Source organism: Erpetoichthys calabaricus, chromosome 8 (assembly GCF_900747795.2).
Source record: "Erpetoichthys calabaricus chromosome 8, fErpCal1.3, whole genome shotgun sequence".
Taxonomy (NCBI): Eukaryota; Metazoa; Chordata; class Cladistia; order Polypteriformes; family Polypteridae; genus Erpetoichthys; species Erpetoichthys calabaricus.
In genome coordinates this window covers 132,105,719-132,128,079 of record NC_041401.2, presented here as the reverse complement: position 1 = coordinate 132,128,079, position 22,361 = coordinate 132,105,719, and the positions used below count along the sequence as shown (strand labels likewise).

The 22,361-nt window shown below is 38.6% G+C and overlaps 2 protein-coding genes across 2 annotated transcripts in view; both read left to right on the top strand.

Annotated features, from left to right (window-relative positions):
- LOC114656077 (solute carrier family 35 member E2B-like) overlaps positions 1–22,361 on the top strand; it is a 105,871-nt gene that overhangs the window by 15,576 nt on the left and 67,934 nt on the right. The window lies entirely within an intron of this gene.
- Positions 8,975–10,333, top strand: LOC114656607 (tigger transposable element-derived protein 1-like). Its single transcript, XM_028808246.2, has one exon. The coding sequence runs from the start codon at positions 8,975–8,977 to the stop codon at positions 10,331–10,333; it is 1,359 nt and encodes a 452-aa protein (XP_028664079.1).

The window sequence follows — 22,361 nt, the reverse complement described above, 5'->3', positions numbered from 1 at the left end:
ACACAGAATAAAAAGGTTTTGAGTTGCAAAGTGTGTAGGTCTGACCTTTTATGGCACGAGAGGACATCGGAGGTGAACAAACATTTGAATAGGAGACGTACCATTACAGGCCGTATAGAGGAGAATTGCTTGCCATCATCCCAGGAAGTTGAATGTTACTTCAGCATTATGTGATGCAGATATATGAACCAAGGTTTGCTAGGCTACACACAATGAAATGATTTTCGGTTTGAGGTGAGGAATAATTTGAGTCATAGTCCAGACTTTACAATGCTAATAAAACACTCGCATATGCAACAGACTTTCATGACAGGTGACTAAAAATATGTCTCATTAGCCACTAGACAGTAAATGTTCAGATTTTCACTTGCCAATTTTAAGTCTTTTTGAACCCAGTCAATCTGCTAAATTATAGAATTTTTCATATTATAATAATAATGACAAAATGTTGATGTGAAGTGTACAATGTGTGAAGACTGACGTCCATACAGTCATACGAAAAAGTTTGGGAACCCCTCTCAGCCTGCATAACTAATTTACACTACTTTCAACAAAAAAGATAACAGTGGTATGTCTTTCATTTCCTAGGAACATCTGAGTACTGGGGTGTTTTCCGAACAAAGATTTTTAGTGAAGCAGTATTTAGTTCTATGAAATTAAATCAAATGTGAAAAACTGGCTGTGCAAAAATTTGGGTACCCTTGTAATTTTGCTGATTTGAATGCATGTAACTGCTCAGTACTGATTACTTGCAACACCAAATTGGTTGGATTAGCTCATTAAGCCTTGAACTTCATAGGCAGGTGTGTCCAATCATGAGAAAAGGTATTTAAGGTGGTCAATTGCAAGTTGTGCTTCCCTTTGACTCTCCTCTGAAGAGTGACAGCATGGGATCCTCAAAGCAACTCTCAAAAGATCTGGAAATAAAGATTGCTCAGTATCATGGATTAGGGGAAGGCTACAAAAAGCTATCTCAGAGGTTTAAACTGTCAGTTTCAACTATAAGGAATGTAATCAGAAAATAGAAGGGCACAGGCACAGTTGCTGTTAAACCCAGGTCTGAAAGGCCAAGAAAAATACAGGAGCGGCATATGTGCAGGATTGTGAGAATGATTACAGACAACCCACAGATCACCTCCAAAGACCTGCAAGAACATCTTGCTGCAGATGGTGTATCTGTACATTGTTCTACAATTCAGCGCAATTTGCACAAAGAACATCTGTATGGCAGGGTGATGAGAAAGAAGCCCTTTCTGCACTCACACTACAAACAGAGTCACTTGTTGTATGCAAGTGCTCATTTAGACAAGCCAGATTAATTTTGGAACAAAGTAGTTTAGACTGATGAGACAAAACTTGAGTTATTTGGTCATAACAAAAAGCGCTTTGCATGACGGAAGAACAACACCGCATTCCAAGAAAAACACCTGCTACCTACTGTCAAATTTGGTGGAGGTTCCATCATGCTATGGGACTGTGTGGCTAGTTCAGGGACTTGGGCCCTTGTTAAAGTCGAGGGTCGAATGAATTCAACCCAATATCAACACATTCTTCAGGATAATGTTCAAGCATCAGTCACAAAGTTGAAGCTACGCAGGGGTTGGATATTCCAACAAGACAACAACCCAAAACACAGTTCGAAATCTACAAAGGCATTCATGCAGTGGGAGAAGTACAATGTTCTGGAATGGCCGTCACAGTCCCCTGACTTGAATATCATGGAAAATCTATGGGATGATTTGAAGCAGGCTGTCCATGCTCGGCAGCCATCAAATTTAACTGAACTGGAGAGATTTTGTATGGAAGAATGGTCAAAAATACCTCCATCCAGAATCCAGACACTCATCAAAGGCTATAGGAGGCGTCTAGAGGCGGTTATATTTGCAAAAGGAGGCTCAACTAAGTATTGATGTAATATCTCTGTTGGGGTGCCCAAATTTATGCAACTAATTTTGTTGTGATGCATATTGCATGTTTTCTGTTAATCCAATAAACTTAATGTCACTACTGAAATACTACTGTTTCTATAAGGCACGTCATATATTAAAATGGAAGTTGCTAATTTGAAAGCTCAGCCAATGATAAACAAATATCCAAAGAATTAAGAGGGGTTCCCAAACATTTTCATATGACTGTATATCAAATAAACACTTTCACAAACGAAATAAGTGCGTTTTTGTTCAAGAATATAACCGAAGAAAAAGAAATTATTCAGTTTCCATGTTGCTATCAATGTATAAAAACCAAAGCTTAAATATCGATCAACACAAAGTAGATACGTCTTATGTTTTTCTTAATAAATATAGATGTAAGCAGCTTTCTTTATCATTTCTTCCTTCTAGCTTTGAACTGAGCTTATTTGTGCTAGGTTTCTCGCTCCCAGTGTTGTTTGCTGTGATTTATCGGCCTCCTAAATATAATAAGGACTTTCTCAATGACTTCTCCGATTTACTGGCTGAAATTGTGCCTAAATATGATCGAGTCCTTATTCTTGGAGATTTTAATATACATGTATGCTGTCCTGATAAACCGATGGTGAAGGACTTTCTAAGTCTAATTGACTCTTTTAGTTTTATGCAGTGGGTGTCTGGACCGACGCATGATCTTGGGCACACGGTGGATCTTGTCCTATCGCTCGGCTTTTCTGTGGCAAATTTGACAATTTTGGACGCAGTGTTTTCAGATCATAAGCCTGTAATATTTGACATCACCTTGCCCTGTAAAGCTGATAAACCCCGTGCTTCTGCGCGGCGCTGTCGTGTCATTAATCCATCCACTGCTGTACATTTTTCTGCTTTGTTTAGTCAATGTGATCTTCCTGAATCTGCGTCCTCCGATACAGAGGAGCTCTGTTCCTGGTTTTATTCCACCTGCCAAACTGTTTTAGATGCTGTGGCTCCATTAAAAACCAGGCAGCCTAAAATGAAATCTGAGCCCTGGCTGAATGACACAACTCGCGCTGTCAGACGCGAGTGCCGGAAAGCCGAGCGCAAGTGGAGAAAGGACAATTTGCATGTATCGTTTCAAGTATTGAAAGACTGCTGGCGGCGTTATCAGTTTATTGTGAAAGATGCCAAAAGAGCGTACATGTCAAATATTATTCTGTCAAACTATCACAAACCTCGTGTGTTATTTGAAATTATAGATAGGGTTTTAAATGCTCCACAGAATGCCTGCATGGAACCTTCTTTTGAGACATGTGAGAAATTTTTGCACTTCTTTGTAGATAAGGTGAACAATGTTAGGGCTCATATACCTCTCACTGTTTATGACCCCTTAGCTGTTCTCCCCTGCTTTGCTGTTTTTTATCAGTTTGAGCCGGTGACTCTATCTTGTTTACATGAGATTGTTGGTCAATCGAAGCCCTCAGGTTCTCCTTTTGATGTTGTCCCACCTTCTGTTTTTAAAGAGATTATTTCTGTTTTAGGGCCATCTGTTCTTGCTATTATCAGTAGCAGCCTTTCCTCAGGCGTAGTTCCTAATTTGTTTAAACATGCCATAGTGCAACCATTGATCAAAAAACCAAGCCTAGATCCCACTGTGCTATCCAATTTTAGACCGATTTCCAAGCTTCCATTTCTGTCCAAAATTTTGGAGAGAAGTGTGTATATTCAATTGAAAGCCTTTTTAGATAAAAGTGATGTGCTCGAAGTGTTTCAATCTGGTTTTAAGCCGCTTCACAGTACTGAAACCGCATTACTGATTTTTTAATGACATCCTTTTGGCAACAGACTCGGGATTATGTGATTTTAGTTCTGCTCGATTTAACAGCTGCTTTTGATAAAATAGATCATAGTATTTTATTATCTCGTCTGGAGCATTGTGTGGGCATTCGTGGTACTGCCTTGGCATGGTTTAAATCATACTTGACTCAAAGAACTTTTTCAGTGAGGCTAGATGAATTTAGATCCTCTTCTGCTTCACTATCATGTGGGGTTCCGCAAGGCTCCATACTTGGTCCTCTGCTATTTTCTTTGTATCTCCTGCCTCTTGGCTCTATTCTTAGAAAGCATAAAATTGCTTTCCATTGTTATGCAGACGATACTCAGGTTTATGTACCCCTCAAACGCAAGGATGCTTACTCCATACAAACTTTGGTTATGTGCCTAGAAGAGGTAAAAGCTTGGATGGCAGTAAACTTCTTAAATTTTAATGAAAATAAGACAGAGGTTATAGTTTTTGGTCCTGGGGGCACCAGTGGGTCTATTTCTACTTCTGCTCCTGTGGATTTGGGTCCCCTTGCACAATATGGTACACCTGTTATTACAAATCTGGGTTTTAGGATAGATGAGGATTTTAGACTGGATGGTCAGATCAGCGTGGTGGTGAAATCTTGTTTTTTTCAGCTGAGACGTTTGGTGAACATAAAAAACATTCTTTCCAAAGATCAATTTACAACAGTAATCCACGCTTTCATTACAACCCGGTTGGACTATTGTAATTCGTTGTATGTTGGTGTTAGCCAGTCCACCCTGTCTCGGCTCCAGCTGGTGCAAAATGCTGCTGCACGCCTTTTAACTGGCACGCGAAAAAATGAGCACATTACACCTGTGTTATCCTCACTGCACTGGCTGCCTGTTCAGTTTAGAGTTCATTTTAAGATTCTTTTATTTGTTTTTAAGTCCTTAAATGGGCTTGCTCCGCCCAACCTCACTGAGCTGCTGCATATGCACTCTCCTTCCCGCTCACTCAGATCAGCTGGTCAGCTGCTTCTGGATGTGCCTAGGACTCCGCGAAAGTTCAGGGGGGATAGGGCTTTTTCTGTTGTGGCTCCAAGGCTCTGGAATTCACTGCCGATCCACATTAGACAGGCCTCCTCACTGCCCATTTTTAAGTCTGCTCTTAAGACTTACCTCTTTGGTTTGGCGTTTGATCCTGTGTGAGCAGTTGATTTTACTCTGTTTTAACTCTGTTTAGTTGTGTTTACTATGTTTTAATTAGTTTCATTTATTGTATTTTATTTTACTTATTTATTATTTTGTTTTTATTTAAAATTTATTTTAGCCTATGTTCAGCACTTTGGTCAGCGGCTGTTGTATGTAAAGTGCTTTATAAATAGTTGACTATTGACTTGACTTATATACATTTCACGTCAGCATTTTGTCATTATTATAGCATGTAAAAAGTTTCTGTTTTAGATATGTGTTCAACATTTCTTGCCTCGCATTTCCTGTCATCCTACATTTACACAGATTGATGTAGACACAAAACATACTGATGAGGAGGTGCAAGGGAATTTAAGGTGGCCTGGCATCGCAAATATTTTTGTAGGCTTCAGGGATTCTAGTGATTAAAGTGATTCTGAAAACGTAGACCAAATTGCAATTGTAGTTAATCTATTGAAAATGGTCGTTTTTACGGAAATTTTTTGTGCATGCATGCGTACATTGTACGACCAGAGCCAGAAGTGCTACTAAGTGTTTTATTTCTATTTATTTTCAAAGTATTATATAAATGTTCTGTAAAAAAAAACAAACTATATTTTGTTTAAAATATCTACAAATAGTTCATTTTTAAAATAATAAATTCCTTAGAATTTTATACAAACATATTTATTTGGTGAAATCATGCATTTTATACAGTATGTTTAATTTCAAATGAAATTCTTTAACAATCCAACTAATTGATTAATAAAAACAATAATTCCCAGGTTAGTCAATTATCAAAATAGTCATTTGTTGCAAGCCCTGGACTCTTGAATTAACCATCTCTGGTCAGTACTGTGTCACCATCTTAGATAAAGAAAAAATTAATGACCATTCTGAAAGTGAGGTTCTAACAGTCTCAGAAAACATTAGTACAGAAAGAGAAGCAAAAGGCTTTAGGGCTGCACCTAACGGCTATTTGTTAACACTAGAATTACTAGAGCCTACAAAAAAACTCGTAGATCCGGCCCACCTTAAATCCCTTTGCACCTCTCTGTCAGGGTGTTTTGTCCTGTAAATGTGCCGATAAAGACAAGCAGCAAGCAGCCTGCTATTCCATCCCGCCACCACCACAGACTGTGCTCAAAGTTCTCCCAGCTCATTCCTTGATTATCTGGGAGTGAAGTGCTGGAGTTTTAGAGTGGAAATAATAGATCGTTATTTGGAACAAATGCATTTCATGTGTGTTCTGTTTCTACAATAATCTGTGTAAACACATTGTTAAAACAGAAACATTTTTCATATTTTAGTAGTAAATGACCAAATGTTGGCATAAACTATATAATGTGTGAAGCCTGAAGTCCAAAGATCAAATAAACACTTTCACAAAAGGTTCATGCGAGCAACAATAATGAGAAATAAATAATAAAAAAAATAATTTACACAAAAACAAAGTTGGAACATCTACACAATGTGCCAAGAACGATGATAAAAAGAGACTTTAAAACAAACAATATGACTTAAGGGAATTACTATACAGTACTATACATATAGTTAAGTTGGAATACATATACCTGTCCATCTTACGTCCACATCTACTAATGACTGGTCCGTTGGAACTGAACATGATTGTAAGTCAAAAACTACATGTAGTGCAGTTTGAATCAGATATTACGGATAGAGCTGCTTAGTAATACAAAATAAGTGCAAAAATGCAAGATCGAGTAACAGTGGAGTTTGCTTGAATCAGATTTCAATAACACATATAATCTTATTTAGCAGTCCAGTGTTCGTGCAATGATCAGTTGAAGTAACATTTGAACACAACTTATCAATTCAAGTAACACTTAAGATTATATAACAAAAACTTGAGCAAAAAAAAACTAATATAAAGTAAGAGTAAAGTAACTTGTCATAAACCTCACATTAATCATTAGGTGTTATTCTGCATATTATATGCTATTTCTGTCACATCATACATTACTTTTTTTTTTTTTTTTTAATTCATTAAAAGTTTCCTCTGGGGGAAAAAAAGTTACTCAGCGCTAGCCTACTACTGCATTGTTCCCAGGGTGACGGGTCCTTTGTGAAGTCCAGTGTTTAGGAAAATATATGACTGTAGAATGCAGCGAATTACCAATCAGAAAAAAAACTAAAGTTATTGGAAATTAGGGCACTGTCTTGGTGGTGTCTTCATAGAAAACTCTGGAATGCTTCCCTCTTAGATACTCATTTACAGAGAGTACAGAGCACATTATTGTTTGGCTTTAGCTTAAAGTACTCCCGTACTTTTAGAAGTCTTTGGTCTTTTATACGAAGGACCTTAGGATGAACTAATCTCTGCCATTTTGATCCCCTGAAAGATGGTAAAAACGCAAGGAGTCAACATATGCCGCACCAACCAATGAATTTAAATAACTATGTCTATTACGTCAACCAGCTATAACAGCATTAAAAAGGCTATGTTAAAACTTCACCTACAATTTGGACATGCTGCAGTGGATAGATTACATAAATTGCTTCATTGCTTAGGAAACAAGGATGCAGAATGTGCTTCCTTACTTAAGAAAATTGTTGAGAATTGTGAGATATGCCTGAAATATGGCAAACTTAAACCCAGACCACCTGTTGGTTTGCCGCTAGCCTATGAATACAATAAAACTGTGGCTATAGACTTACATGAACTTGAAACAGAAGTATGGTATCTTACACATCATTGATTTATTCACGTTTCAGTGCAGGAAGTATTGTAAAGACAAAGAGACCATCAGAAATTGTGAAACCATTCATTCTTGGAAAAGTTTACATGGAGCTTCTCAGAAGCTATTTAATGATAATGGTGGGGAATTTAATAATGATGAAATCAGAAACACGGCAGAGAATTTTAACATTGAAACAAAGACCACAGCTTCATACAGTTCCTGGAGTAATGGAGTACCTATGAGACATAATCAGACACTCGCAGAAATTATACTGAAAGTGAGATGCTGGAATGTGACTGGGAAACAGCATTGGGTTGGGCACTAATGGCAAAAAATACAATGCACAATATTTGTGGGTACAGCCCATATCAGTTAGTGTTTGGCAGAAATCCAAATCTTCAGCTCTCATGTATAGATCACCCACTCTAGAAGGCACCACTAGGATTGTGTCAGTGGAAGAACATATTTCAGCGCTGTATGCTTCAAGAAGAACATTTACTGTAGCTGCTTGTTCAGACAGAATAAGGAGAGCACTTGAGAGATAGGGTAAAGCTGTTAATGATAAATTTGAGACAGGAGACAAAAGTGTACTACGAAAGAGTTGACTGTGTAGAAAGTACCTGGAGTTGTCATTAGACAGGAAGGAGTTATGATTAGGGATGCTGTGATCAGCCAAAACCAATCACAAACGTCATGTTACTTGAACAGTGGATTCCAATTGATTCTGATTTTTTTTTTTTCTCCTCTTTACCTTTATCCCTTTAAAAATGTTTTACCCTAAGCTCCTGCATAAGCAGACACATAGAAGCCTTATATCCTATATTAAATTGTAGACCACAGGTGTTAACTGTACATTTTTTTATTAACAAAATTAAATTCTGTAGGCTTATTGTTCACTGACCATAAAATACTAAAATAAATAAACTTTACTTAAAATACATACTTTATCTAATAAAATATGTACAAAAATGTGTATCCATAATATATATGGCATAAAAAGAATAAAATGCTTCTCATTAATTACAAGCTGTCATATTATTTAAGTGTATTTGTAATGTACTTATCTGAAGCAAAACTTAATTTAAAATAAAAAGTAATTTTCACCATCTCTATCTCTCTCTCTCTCTCTCTCATATATATATATATATATATATATATATACACAGTGGAACCTTGGATTGCGAGTAACTTGGTCTGCGAGTGTTTTGCAAGGCGAGCAAGAAATTTTAATAAATTTTGACTTGATGAACGAGCGAGGTCTTGCAATACGAGTAGTATGCATACGCTTCGTCTGCCGAGCCTCATGTGATCACAACTTCTCTCACTCACTCACTCACTCACTGCAGGATTGTGGCTCACTCGTATAGTCAACATCCATGCTAACATATACTGTTAGTGTGTGCGAAAATGCCCCCCATGAAGAAAAAGGTTGAAAAGGAAGGTGGTAAGAAGAAGGAGATGATTACAGTGGAAGTTAAGAAGGAAATCATTGAGAAGCACGAACGAGGTGTGCGAGTGGCTGACATTGCAAGATTTTATAACAAGTCTACATCGACAATTTGCACAATATTAAAGAAGAGAGAAGAAATAAGGGAGCTAGATGCAGTAAAAGGAGTCATGAGAGTATCAAAGCAAAGGCCACATGTTCTGGAAGATGTAGAAAAGTTGCTTCTCGTGTGGATAAACGAGAAGCAACTAGCAGGTGATACTGTGACCGAGAACTTGATCTGCAAGAAGGCAAAGGGCTTGTATGCCAACCTCGTAAGTAAACTGCCAGGTACATCAACAGAAAATGAAGAAGGCTTCAAGGCCAGCAGGGGTTGGTTTGATAACTTTAAGAGGAGAAGTGGCGTCCATAATATTGTGAGGCACAGAGAGGCTGTGAGTTCAGACGCTAAGGCAGCTGAGGCATTTGCTGCAGAGTTCCAGAAGCTCATGGTTTCTGAGCGTTACCTGCCACAGCAAGTTTTTAACTGCGATGAGACGGGGCTTTTTTGGAAAAAGATGCCAAAGAGGACCTACATTACAGCAGAGGAGATTGCAATGCCCGGTCACAAGCCCATGAACGACCGTCTCACCCTCTTGTTGTGTGCTAATGCAAGTGGGGATTTCAAAGTCAAGCCCCTGCTTGTGTATCATTCTGAGAATCCACGAGCCTTCAAGAAATGCAAGGTGCAAAAGAGCCAGTTAAATGTTATGTGGAGGTCCAACAGCAAGGCTTGGGTCACTCGTATCTTGTTCGTTGATTGGATCAACGAGGTCTTCGGTCCTGCAGTGAAGAGATACCTTTTAGAAAATAATCTGCCACTCAAAGTCTTGCTGGTTATGGATAATGCTCCTGCTCATCCTCCAGGCCTTGAGGATGACCTACTGGAAGAATTTGACTTCATTAAGGTCAAGTTCTTTCCTCCCAACGCCACTTCCCTACTCCAGCCCATGGATCAGCAGGTCATTTCGAACTTTAAAAAGCTTTACACCAAAGCACTATTTCAGCGATGCTTCAAGGTGACTGAAGGAACATACCTTACACTCCGAGAGTTTTGGAAAAATCATTTCCACATCATGAGCTGCCTCAAGATCATCGATAAAGCCTGGGATGGAGTCACCAAGAAAACCCTCAATTCTGCTTGGAGAAAACTGTGGTCTGATTGTGTTTTTGGACATGACTCTGAGGGGTTTTCTCATGAACAGGAGCCACCAGTTGTTGATGAAATTGTGTCCTTGGGGAAGACCATAGGACTGAAGGTGAATGAGGACGACATTTAAGAGCTGGTGGAGGAACATGGCCAGGAGCTGACAACCGACAAACTGATGTATCTGCATCTCGAGCAAAAGCAAGAGATTATGGAGGACATCTCATCTGAGGAGGAGGAGAAAAAGACTGAGGAATCCCTCACTTCAAATGAGATCAGGGAGATGTGTAAAATGTGGAAAAGAGTGCAAAACTTTGTAGAAAATCACCACCCGAATAAGGCGGTAGCAGTGCGAGCAATGAATCTGTTTAATGACAATGCAATGTCACATTTCCGCAAAATCCTCAAAAGGAGGCAAAAGCAGCTATCTTTGGACGGTTTCCTTGTTAAAGTCGCACGAAAAGAAAAAAATTCCAGTGAGCCAACAGATTGCAGTGATTCCATGAGTAGTGAAAGTCATCCTACACTATGACCCTCCTCCTCCTCCTCCTCTCTCATCTCCGTCACACCAGCCATGATACTTTTCAAAGGTAAAGTGCAGGTTATTTTGTTTTATGTATTTTTACTTTATTTTTTATATTAATCATTTTTATATAAATATTTGTGGGGTTTGAAACGAATTATCTGAGTTTCCTTTATTTCTTGTGGGGAAATTCGCTTTAATATACGAGTGCTTTGGATTACAAGCACGTTTCCGGAACGAATTATACTCGCAAACTGAGGTTCCACTGTACAGTGATCCCTCGCTATATCGCGCTTCGCCTTTCGCGGCTTCACTCCATCGCGGATTTTATATGTAAGCATATTTAAATATATATCGCGGATTTTTCGCTGCTTCGCGGGTTTCTGCGGACAATGGGTCTTTTAATTTCTGGTACATGCTTCCTCAGTTGGTTTGCCCAGTTGATTTCATACAAGGGACGCTATTGGCAGATGGCTGAGAAGCTACCCAACTTACTTTCTCTCTCTCTCTCTCTCTCTCTCTCTTGCGCTGACGCAGGGGGGTGTGAGCAGGGGGGCTGTGTGCAGCTGCTTCCTGTAGGACATGCTGCACGGTGCTTCGCATAATTAAAAGCTCAAAGGGCACGTATTGATTTTTGACTTTGTTTTTCTGTGGCTCTCTCTCTCTCTCTTCCTGCTCCTGACAGAGGGGGTGTGAGCTGCCGCCTTCAACAGCTTTGTACCGGCGGTGCTTCGCATACTTAAAAGCCAAAAAGCCCTATTGATTTTTTTTTTGACTGCTTGCTTTGCACTCCTTTGAAAAGGAAGATATGTTTGCATTCTTTTAATTGTGAGACAGAACTGTCATCTCTGTCTTGTCATGGAGCACAGTTTAAACTTTTGAAAAAGAGACAAATGTTTGTTTGCAGTGTTTGAATAACGTTCCTGTCTCTCTACAACCTCTTGTGTTTCTGCGCAAATCTGTGACCCAAGCATGACATTCTAAAAATAACCATATAAACATATGGTTTCTACTTCGCGGATTTTCCTATTTCGCGGGTGGCTCTGGAACGCAACCCCCGCGATGGAGGAGGGATTACTGTATATCGCTTCCCTCGCCAACCCACGGGTTTGGTTAACGGGATATGCATTATTTTCACTTTTACTTTAAAACTTCAGTTAAAACAATATCTGGAATTAACTTTTCTTCAAGATTGCATTGAATTTTGATTCCGTGTTTGGACTTGCATCGTGACAGTGCAGCGTATAACTGCTCATGAATGAATATCGTTTCTTTCTCTGTAATAAATAAACCGACTTTTTCTAATGTTTGTCCCTGTGATTTGTTAATTGTCATAGCAAAAGCTTTTCTCACGTGAAACTGTAAACGTTTTAATATGAATGGCATATCAAGATATCATTTTGAATCGTGCTCTGCTTTTGGATATACATGAATATCAACTCTTGTCTTTGAGATCTCTGTCTTTTTAAGCTATTATCTCTGACAATTCGTCACATGTTGGTTTATTATAGATGCGACTGTGATCTTTTGGATTCATATAGAAATCTAAGAAAATTTGTTTGTGTTTTGCAGATAAATTTTGTGTAAAGTGTAATACTTTTGGACGTATGGATTTTTATCCATTATTGGCTGTATAATTTCTAATATGTCTGATTGTTTAACTCTTTCGATTCTATTTTGCATCGCTTCTCTGTGATCATAAATATACACCTGACCGAATTGTGGTTTCTTCAAAATTAAACTTGTTGTAGCTTTAATTGTTGCGGGACCACAGATTCTCATAGCGTATTGTCCATTATCGTGTAAATCTACGTTTTGGGCATTGAATGATGCTAACGCAAACAGGTGTAGATTCGGATATTTTGCCTGTAGTGTTTGTGGATTTCACTTTAACCAAACTACAAATATTTTAATTCTCGTGGATACACCTCTTCATTGGGAAGAAACACTACTTTTCCCTGATGGCAACACGAATTAGACGATCTACAAGTCTCTGACTTAAATTTTAAAGCCGTACAATATCTACATACTTCATATCACCTATGTCCATATATTTGATGTCTTTTTGCTGTTCTGTTATTTCACAGAGTAATAATTTCCGTTTGTTTGTGCTAATGCGATCTTTACTTTGAGTTTTTTGATACTTTTGAATTTTACTACTTAGATAATCTGTAACTTGCTCTACATGTGTATCATGCCATTTTCTTTTTTGAGCCTTTTGAATTCCACTGCTTTCATAATCTCTACCCTGCTCTGCATGTGTATCTCACCCACATTTTTGAACCTCTTTACAAAGTGCTTCTTTGTCTTCTACTCTTTGTCTTTTATTTCTGACCCCGCTTGGACCTGCATGGTTTTCAATTATTACTTACCCTTATTTCACAGAGTAATAATTTCCATTTGTTATTGCTAATGCGATCTTTACTAACTTTTTTTTTTTTGATACTTTCGAATTTTATTACTTTCATAATCTTTAACTTGCTCTGCATGTGTATCACGCCAACAATTTTTTAGCCTTTCGAATTCCACTGCTTTCATAATCTCTAACCTGCTCTGCATATGTATCACGCCAACGTTTTTGAACCTCTTTACGAAGTTCTACTTTGTCTTTTACTCTTTGTCTTTTATTTCTGACCCCGATTGGACCCGAGAGTTTTTCAGTTCCACTTGGTCTGGACTGATTATTACTTATTTTCAGAATTTGCACATAGATTATTATTGTTCTTTTTTGCATTCTTTTCTCTTCAACGCTTTTGAGTCTCTTTTCGATGCGCTGCTCGCTCTTCAGTGCTTAGTCGTTGAAGTGTCATCTAGAACGTAAAAATTATTGTCCTGATAAAATTTATAAGAGCTGAGAGTGCAGGACGTATGTCTGCTAAAAGCATTCACACGACTGAGAGGTTAGATGACCGTGGTCTTGTTTGAAAATGGTTATAAGTAGGACATGACTTGAAAGAATCTAATGGCAAAAGTCACAACCTTTGGAAGCACATCCTGCGAGACGGAGACTTTTAACATGAAAGTCATGTTTCGGCCCAGAATTTTTTTATTATAATAGATATATACACACCAAGCAGTGGTACCGAGAATGTAGTCAGACTTCTTTTTTTGGGTACATACACCATTAGATCTAAACACTGAATCTGTCTATAGCTGCTGGTGGAAGCTGCCATTGCACTTTTTGTAACTGATCTTTTCCTGAATAAAGAGTGGCATTGCACATGTACTTTGTCAGCATGCCTATGTCGATCAAACACAGGATGTGCACACATAAATATTTAAGATTTGGTTTAGGAAAAATACTGAGATGGTCAAGTAAATAAAGAATGTACCAGAAGAAAGGCTGATGTAATATACAAATTGTACTCAAGGATGACTAAGAAATCAGCAGATGTACTATAAGCAACAAGAATGGACAATTGTTATATGCACAGAAATTTCAAGGGTGGTGGAGCAACTCAAAGGTCTAAGAACCAGAATATATAATATAACATACTTTTATTTTATATAAATCATTTGGGTGTAAACCAATGAACCAACCAGAGTAAAATGTATGCTTTGATTGACACAGTTTATAAAATGAACCTCTATTCTTTGTTTCTCTGACCATTCTGATCATGCTGTAACACACTGCTTTTGAAGAATGCTCCCTCCAAGGTATTTTGTCAAGGAGTAATTAAAAGATACAATGAATAGCTTATCTCCTGCCTGATTACTGAATTGTCCTGTTAGAGGGTGTTTCTTTCTTTAATAAGATGATAAATTTCGACCACAATGGCCGTACCGCATGCAATCCATATTACTAACCGAGAATGGTAAACCGGATGGCATGGACGCAGGTACACGGCGATGGGACCATGAGACATACTGCTTAGGCGCGTACAGCGCGCGTCTCATAAACCGCACGCGAAGTCGTATCCACCGCGCACGAAGGAGTCACAGCCCAAAAATGAAAGAGCTCAACTGACGTGAATGAGAAATGAAGCAACAACGCGCCCATGGCTAACGACTACCGACACAGCCACACAAAAAAGAGGACTCTGCGCTGCAGCCCAGATTCAAACGGAAGAGGCTACAGAGGCCCCACGGGTCCATAAAGTACGGAAGGCGCAGGCCATATTGTGAGTGGCACTGCTGCGGAGTGAAGGCACAGGCGTCACCGCCATATTGTGAGTGGCACTACTGCGGAGTGAAGTTAGGAATAATATGCTGCTTGGGATTGTACAGACCGCTGAACGCTTTACACCGAATTCAAACACAATACAGCTCAACGTTACAAACACGAGCCCACCTAGATAACATCAATGAATGCAGGCGCCTATAGCGCGCGTCTGAAATGCTACAAGCAAAGCGGGCACGGCTCCAAAACGAACAAGCTCGAATAATGTATTTCAGAATACCCAACCCCGGGGGTAGGCGAGCGAAGCAAGCAGGGGGCGGAGCCCCCCTTGTGATATATAACAACAACAACAGTTATTTATATAGCACATTTTCATACAAATAATGTACCTCAAAGTGCTTTACATGATGAAGAAAGAGAAAAAAGACAAAGTAAAAATTAAAATAAGAGAAGACTAATTAACATAGAATAAAAGTAAGGTCCGATGGCCAGGGAGGACAGAAAAAACAAAAAAAAACTCCACACGGCTGGAGAAAAAAAAATAAAATCTGCAGGGGTTTCAGGCCATGAGACCGCCCAGCCCCCTTTACGCATTCTACCTAACATACAGTAAATGATCAGTCCTCATTGTATTTAGGGTTTTCATGGAAGGACTTGATGATGATGGTCACATGGACTTCTGGCCTTTAATCCATCAGTGTGGAGACATCATGGTGCTTTTATTAGGTGGTGGTGGCACAGGTCGCCACCACAGAAAACCGGATAAAGAACAGAAGAGAAAGTAGGGGTTAGTACGGATTTTGGAGACACCATGAATAGTAGTGGTAATTAATTGAATATGCAGAGCATCAGGATTAAATTAAAATAAAGTTATGAGAAAGCCATGTTAAAGTAATGTGTTTTTATCAGTTTTTTAAAGTGCTCCACCGTTATCACCCTGGTGAATTCCTATTGGCAGACTATTCCAGATTTTAGGTGCATAACAGCTGAAGGCTGCCTCACCACTTCTTTTAAGTTTAGCTGTTGGAATTCTAAGCAGACACTCATTTGAAGATCTAAGGTTACGATTTAGAATATAAGATGTCAGACATTCCGATATATAAGATGGAGCGAGATTGTTTAAGGCTTTATAAACCATGAGCAGTATTTTAAAGTCAATTCTGAATGACACAGGTAACCAGTGTAGTGACATCAAAACTGGAGAAATGTGCTGAGATTTTCTTTTCCTAGTTAGGATTCTAGCAGATTCTGCACTAGTTGCAATCGATTTATGTCTTTTTTAGGTAGTCCTGAGAGGAGTGCGTTACAGTAATCTAGTCGACTGAAAACAAACGCGTGAACTAATTTCTCAGCATCTTTCAATGATATAAGAGGTCTAACTTTTGCTATATTTCTTAAGTGAAAAAATGCTGTCCTAGTCATCTGATTAATATGCGATTTAAAATTCAGGTCACAGTCAACAGGTACCCCTAAATTCTTTACCTCCGTCTTGACTTTTAATCCTAATGCATAAAGTTTTTTTCTAATAACCTCATTATATTCATTATTGCCTATCACTAAAATTTCAGTTTTCTCTTTATTTAGCTTGAGAAAATTACTACTCATCCACTCAGAAACACAAGTAAGACATTGTGTTAGTGAAACAACAGAGTCGGGGTTCATCAGGTGCTATTGATAAATACAGCTGCGTGTCATCAGCATAGCTGTGGTAGCTCACATTATGCCCTGAGATAATCTGACCTAACAGAAGCATGTAAATCGAAAAGAGCAGCGGACCCAGGATAGAGCCTTGTGGAACACCATATAGGATATCATGTGTCTTTGAGTTGTAATTACCACAACCAACAAAGAATTTTCTCCCTGCCAGGTAGGATTCAAACCAATTTAAGGCACTGCCAGAGAGGCCCACCAATTGACTAAGGCGATTTCTAAGAATATTGTGATCAATGGTATCAAATGCGGCACTCGGATCTAAGAGGATGAGAACAGATAAATGGCCTCTGTCTGCATTTACACGCAAGTCATTTACTATTTTAACGAGTGCAGTTTCTGTACTGTGATTTGTTCTAAAACCTGACTGAAACTTACCAAGAATAGCATGTTTATTGAGGTGGCCATTTAGCTGTATAATGACTGCCTTCTCTAGAATTTTACTTAAGAAAGGCAGGTTAGAAATAGATCTAAAATTTTCAAAAGCAGTGGAGTCGAGATTATTTTTCTTGAGTAGGGGTTTAACCACAGCAGTCTTTAGACAGTCTGGGAAGACCCCCGTATCTAATGACAAGTTTTTACTATGTCAAAAATACTATCAATTAGCATGCCCGATACTTCTTTGAAAAAACTTGTTGGTATTGGGTCAAGGACGCAGGTGGAGGGTCTCAGTTGAGAAATTATTTTATATAAATCAGGTAAATCTATCCTAGTGAACGAATTTAATTTGTTTATAACAGAGTACTGGGACTTAAGAGGATGCACAGTGTTGGGGAGACATACTATATTATTTCTAATATCATTAATTTTTGGATTGAAAAATACAGCAATAGCCTCACAAGTTTCACTGGAAGTATTCTGGAGACATTCCATTGAGTTAGCTGGGTTTAGCAGATGATCAATCATAGAGAATAAGACTCTGGGATTACTAGCATTGTTACTTATAATTCTAGATAAATAGCATCGCCTCTCAAGACAGACTGTGTTGTTGTATTCTGTTATTTTAACCTTCAATATCTCATAGTGGATAGTTAGTTTAGTTTTTCTCCATTTACGCCTAGCTCTCCGGCATGTTGTCTTTAAATCCGACACTCTTTGGGTATATCAGCTTCTGTGTGACGCGATTGAATGTGCTGGTTTGCCATAGAACAAACTGATAGGCATCATCACCATAGATGGAGCCCTGTCCATGACAGGCAAAGAAAATAGATTGGTAGCATTGATTAAAAAAAAAAAATTAGAAGAGCTGATCCAGTATTAATTTTACTGGCATTATTCATCAATAAGCACTGCAGCAAATGCTTAAAATTTGAACATGTCATGTCTGTTTTTCTGAAATGTATTAATTAAATCAGGTGAAGGAGTTTACAGCATTGCCAGTTCAGAGCCTTTTAAGAAGAAATTGTGTCAGTACTGATGTGTACTGGCTCAGCAGGGGAAATACCCTAAAGAGATTTTTTGTGTTGAGAACAGAGGTAAAAAATTTCATGACAGATGGCAGACTGTATGTTCCTGAGTTGGAAGATCCACCATGGACCTTGCTTTTTTAGTGAATATTACACAGGAGCTGAACATACTTAACTTGAAGCTCCAGGGCCCTAATTAGCTCATCACAACAGCTTATGAAAGTGTGAAAGCCTTCACCTCAAAATTGAAATTATGGAAAACACAGCTTTCTGCCAAAAATCTTACTCATTTCCCAATATGTAGATCTTTTGTGGAGGATGGCACAGCATTCAGGAGTGATACATACACATCTGCTATTGAAAACCTCCTGCAGGAATTTGATCACAGTTTTGCTGACTTTAGGTCACACCACAACACCTTCCAGCTGTTTGCAGACCCCTTTTTAGCTGATGTGGAGAGTGTTCCAAATGGAACTTATTGACTTGCAGTGCAATAGTGAGCTAAAATCTCAGTTCAGAGAGGCACAGGGAAAAGCAGACTTGCCTGGGCAGTTTCTGAGAGAATTACCTCCATCCTTTTCCAGAGCTGTCCAAAATGTTCAGTCAATAAATGCAAGTACAGGTGTAGGTTTACTGATGCTAATCATGAAGCTGTGCTCAGAGTTTCCATTATAAACCCCATTAGTGCAAATATGGCAAGGTTGTGTGAGCAGAAATGTTGCCAGTTTCTGGACAGAAATAGAATATAAGTTCAAATGTATTCAGGTATTGCATGTATTAGGTTAATGCAAAGTTTTCTTAATTTATTTATGTTAATTTAATGAAAAAATAATTGCACATTTAAAAGTATGTATTTTGAGTACAGTTTGCATTTTTGAAAAAATATGGTAGTAATGGAAATAAAAATAGATTTAAAGAATATTATTATCTCTTGTTGTACATGAATATTCATGTGGCCTCTGTATGACATGACAATAACAGCAGTGGCCCAAACCCAATTTGAGTTTGAGACCCCTGATCTACAGCAGCATTATGTACAGACATGTAAATTCTAATCTCTCTTATCAAAGAAATGTTTTTTTTTTCTTTTACCCATTGTTAAAAAACAAAATGCAAACCCCTGAGGAAATAAACCTTTATTTGTGATTTTCTGTCAAAGGGTTTTGTTGACCACCAAGCCTTGAATTATGCCACAAAGAAAGCCAACAGCCTGTCATGATTGACATCAGATCACATGTACACACTGTAAATTGTCATCAGTTCTGTTTTTTTTTTTGTTTTTTTTTTTTGGTAGATCTATTCACTTCGGTCACAATTACATCTAACATATGGGATGTCAAACTACCAGAAATTTTCTTTTTAATACCAATACTAGTGACATTTTATGATACATGATACCTACTTGATATCACAGTAAAAAAGAAATTCTATTCAACTGCTTTTTTTAAAAGTAGCTCCATTGCTCAAGTTAGCAGGATTGTATCTTCTACAATGAAATATAGAATATAAAAATGCTAATAGTAACAACAACTTTTAAATCCATGAAATACTTACCCAGCTATCATTTAAGTAAACTAGCATTGGCAATCATAAGAATTAAAATACAGTGCAGGGCTTGTATTTTAATGTGTGTATTTGGGAATTACCACTGTGTACCTGATTCCCCCAACTACCTGATGTGCATATTGTAATTTTATTCTTTAACATGTTCCAGCAGATATGATGGAGAGAAGGAAGGTTGATATATTGTGCGTGCAAGAGACTAAATGGAAGGGGAGTAAGGCCAGGTTGATTGGAGGTGGATTCACTATCATGGTGTGGATGGGAGGAGAAATGGGGTAGGGGTTATTCTGAAGGAACAGTATGTCAGGAGTGTTTTGGAGGTGAAAAGAGAGTCAGACAGAGTAATGATTATGAAGATGGAAACTGGAGGTGTGATGATAATAATAATAATAATAGTAATACATTTTATTTATACAATGCACCTTTCAGAGAACTCAGGGACACCAAACAAACAATAAATAAATCAATAAATAAAAGACACATTATAAACAACTTAAAACATCAGAAAAATCTAAAAAAAAAAAAAAAAAAAAGATGAATGTTGTTAGTGCATATGCCCCGCAAGTTGGCTGTGCGATGGAGGAGAAAGAAAATTTTTGGAGTGAGTTGGATGAAGTGATGAACAGTGTACCCAAGGGACAGAAAGTGGTGATTGGAGCGGATTGGAACAGAGGAGACGTGGAGGTGATGGGTAGGTATGGTGTCAAGAAGAGGAATGAAGGTCAGATGATAGTGGATTTTGCCAAAAGGATGGACATGGCTGTGGTGAATACGTATTTTAAGGAGATAAGGCGCAAGGTGAAGAGAGAGGTGATGAAGGCTAAAGAAAAGGCGTATGATTAGTTGTATGAAAGGTTGGACACTAAGGAGGGAGAAAAGGACCTGTACCTATTGGCTAGACAGAGGGACCGAACTGGGAAAGATGTGCAGCAGGTTAGGGTGATATAGGATAAAGATGGAAACGTACTTACAAACGAGGAGAGTGTGTTGAGTACTTTGAGAGGCTGATGAATGAAAAGAACAAGAGTGAAAAGAGCTTGGATGATGTGGAGATAGTGAATCAGGAAGTGCAACGGATTAGCAAGGAGGAAGTAAGGATGAAGTGGATGAAAAATGGAAGGGCCATTGGTCTAGATGACATACCTGTGGAAGCATGGAGGTGTTTAGGAGAGATAGCAGTGGAGTTTTTGACCAGATTGTTTAATGGAATCTTGGAACGTGAGAGAAAGCCTGAGGAGTGGAGAAGAAGTGTACTGGTGCCAATATTTAAGAATAAGGGGGATGTGCAGGACTGCAGTAACTACAGGGGAATAAAATTGATGAGCTACAGCATGAAGTTATGGGAAAGAGTAGTGGAAGCTAGGTTAAGAAGTGAGGTGATGATTAGTGTGCAGCAGTATAGTTTCATGCCAAGAAAGAGCACCACAGATGCGTTGTTTGCTCTGAGGATGTTGATGGAAAAGTATAGAGAAGGCCAGAAGGAATTGCATTGCATCTTTGTGGACCTGGAGAAAGCATATGACAGGGTGCCTTGAGAGGAGCTGTGGTATTGTATGAAGATGTCGGGAGTGGCGGAGAAGTACAGAAGAGTTGTACAGGATATGTATGAGGGAAGTGTGACAGTAGTAAGGTCTGCAGTACGAGTGACAGATGCATTCAAGGTGGAGGTGGGATTACATCAGGGATCTGCTCTGAGCCCTTTCTTATTTGCAATGGTGATGGACAGGTTGACAGATGAGAGTAGACAGGAGTCCCCGTGGACTATGATGTTTGCTGATGACATTGTGATCTGTAGTGATAGTAAGGAGCAGGTTGAGGAGACCCTGAAGAGGTGGAGATATGTTCTAGAGAGGAGAGGAAGCATTAACTTTCTAAGATTGGCTCTTAGAAGCTATTTTTCTCACATGCTTTTAAAATCTCCCCATGACCATGTGTTAGGATATTGTGTTGGATAATGACTGGCTTTTAAAATCTGGTTGATCAGAGAATCTGTGTTAGGTTTGTAACATATTCAGTTGTTAGATTTATATTTGCATCATTAGCTGGTTAAAAAACTTATTAAAACATATTTATTGGATGAGTCAAACTAATTTACATCTCTGTTGTAAGAAACTCCTGGGGCCTCATGCATAACGCCATTGGTAGAATTCACACTAAAACATGGCGTAAGGACAAGAGCCGAAATGTGCATATTCACAAAAAAATCCAGATGCATAAATCTGTGCATTTGCCAACTTCCTCGTTCTTCCGCTCCATAAATCCCGGTCAGTGTGAAAAGTAGCGCATGTGCAAACGCCTGCTGCCACACCCCCACAACTCCTACCAGAATTACACCTTTTTGAATATGCAAATTAATATAAATAGCCCTTAAGCTCAGCATTCTGTGAAAAGGCAATGGCAAAAGCACAGGGGAAAATAGAAGAATTTCAGCGAATACCAAAGGGAAGCAAGGAAAAACGTACTATTTGTTGTTTTAAACAGTGGTGTAAACAACAAAAGGAAGTTGATCGAGTGTCGGAGAAACTCGAAAGCTCAAGTTCACAAAGTCGCACAGTGCCCAAAATGAAAAAGAAGTTGTCACATATCAAAGTCGCTATGAAAAGGTGAGTTGTAGCCCACCATCTGAGTGTCATATGAAAGATTATTAGGGTACAGAGAAAAGAAAAAAAAAATAGGGACACAGTGGGGGGAAAAAAGCTCAAAATGTCAACTTTCATCTCGAACTTTCCACTTTAATCACGTGTTTAATTTGTCATTAAAGTAGAACATAATAAACTTCAGGGTCACGAGGGTCTGCTGGAGCCAATCCCAGCCAACACAGGGCGCAAGGCAGAAAACA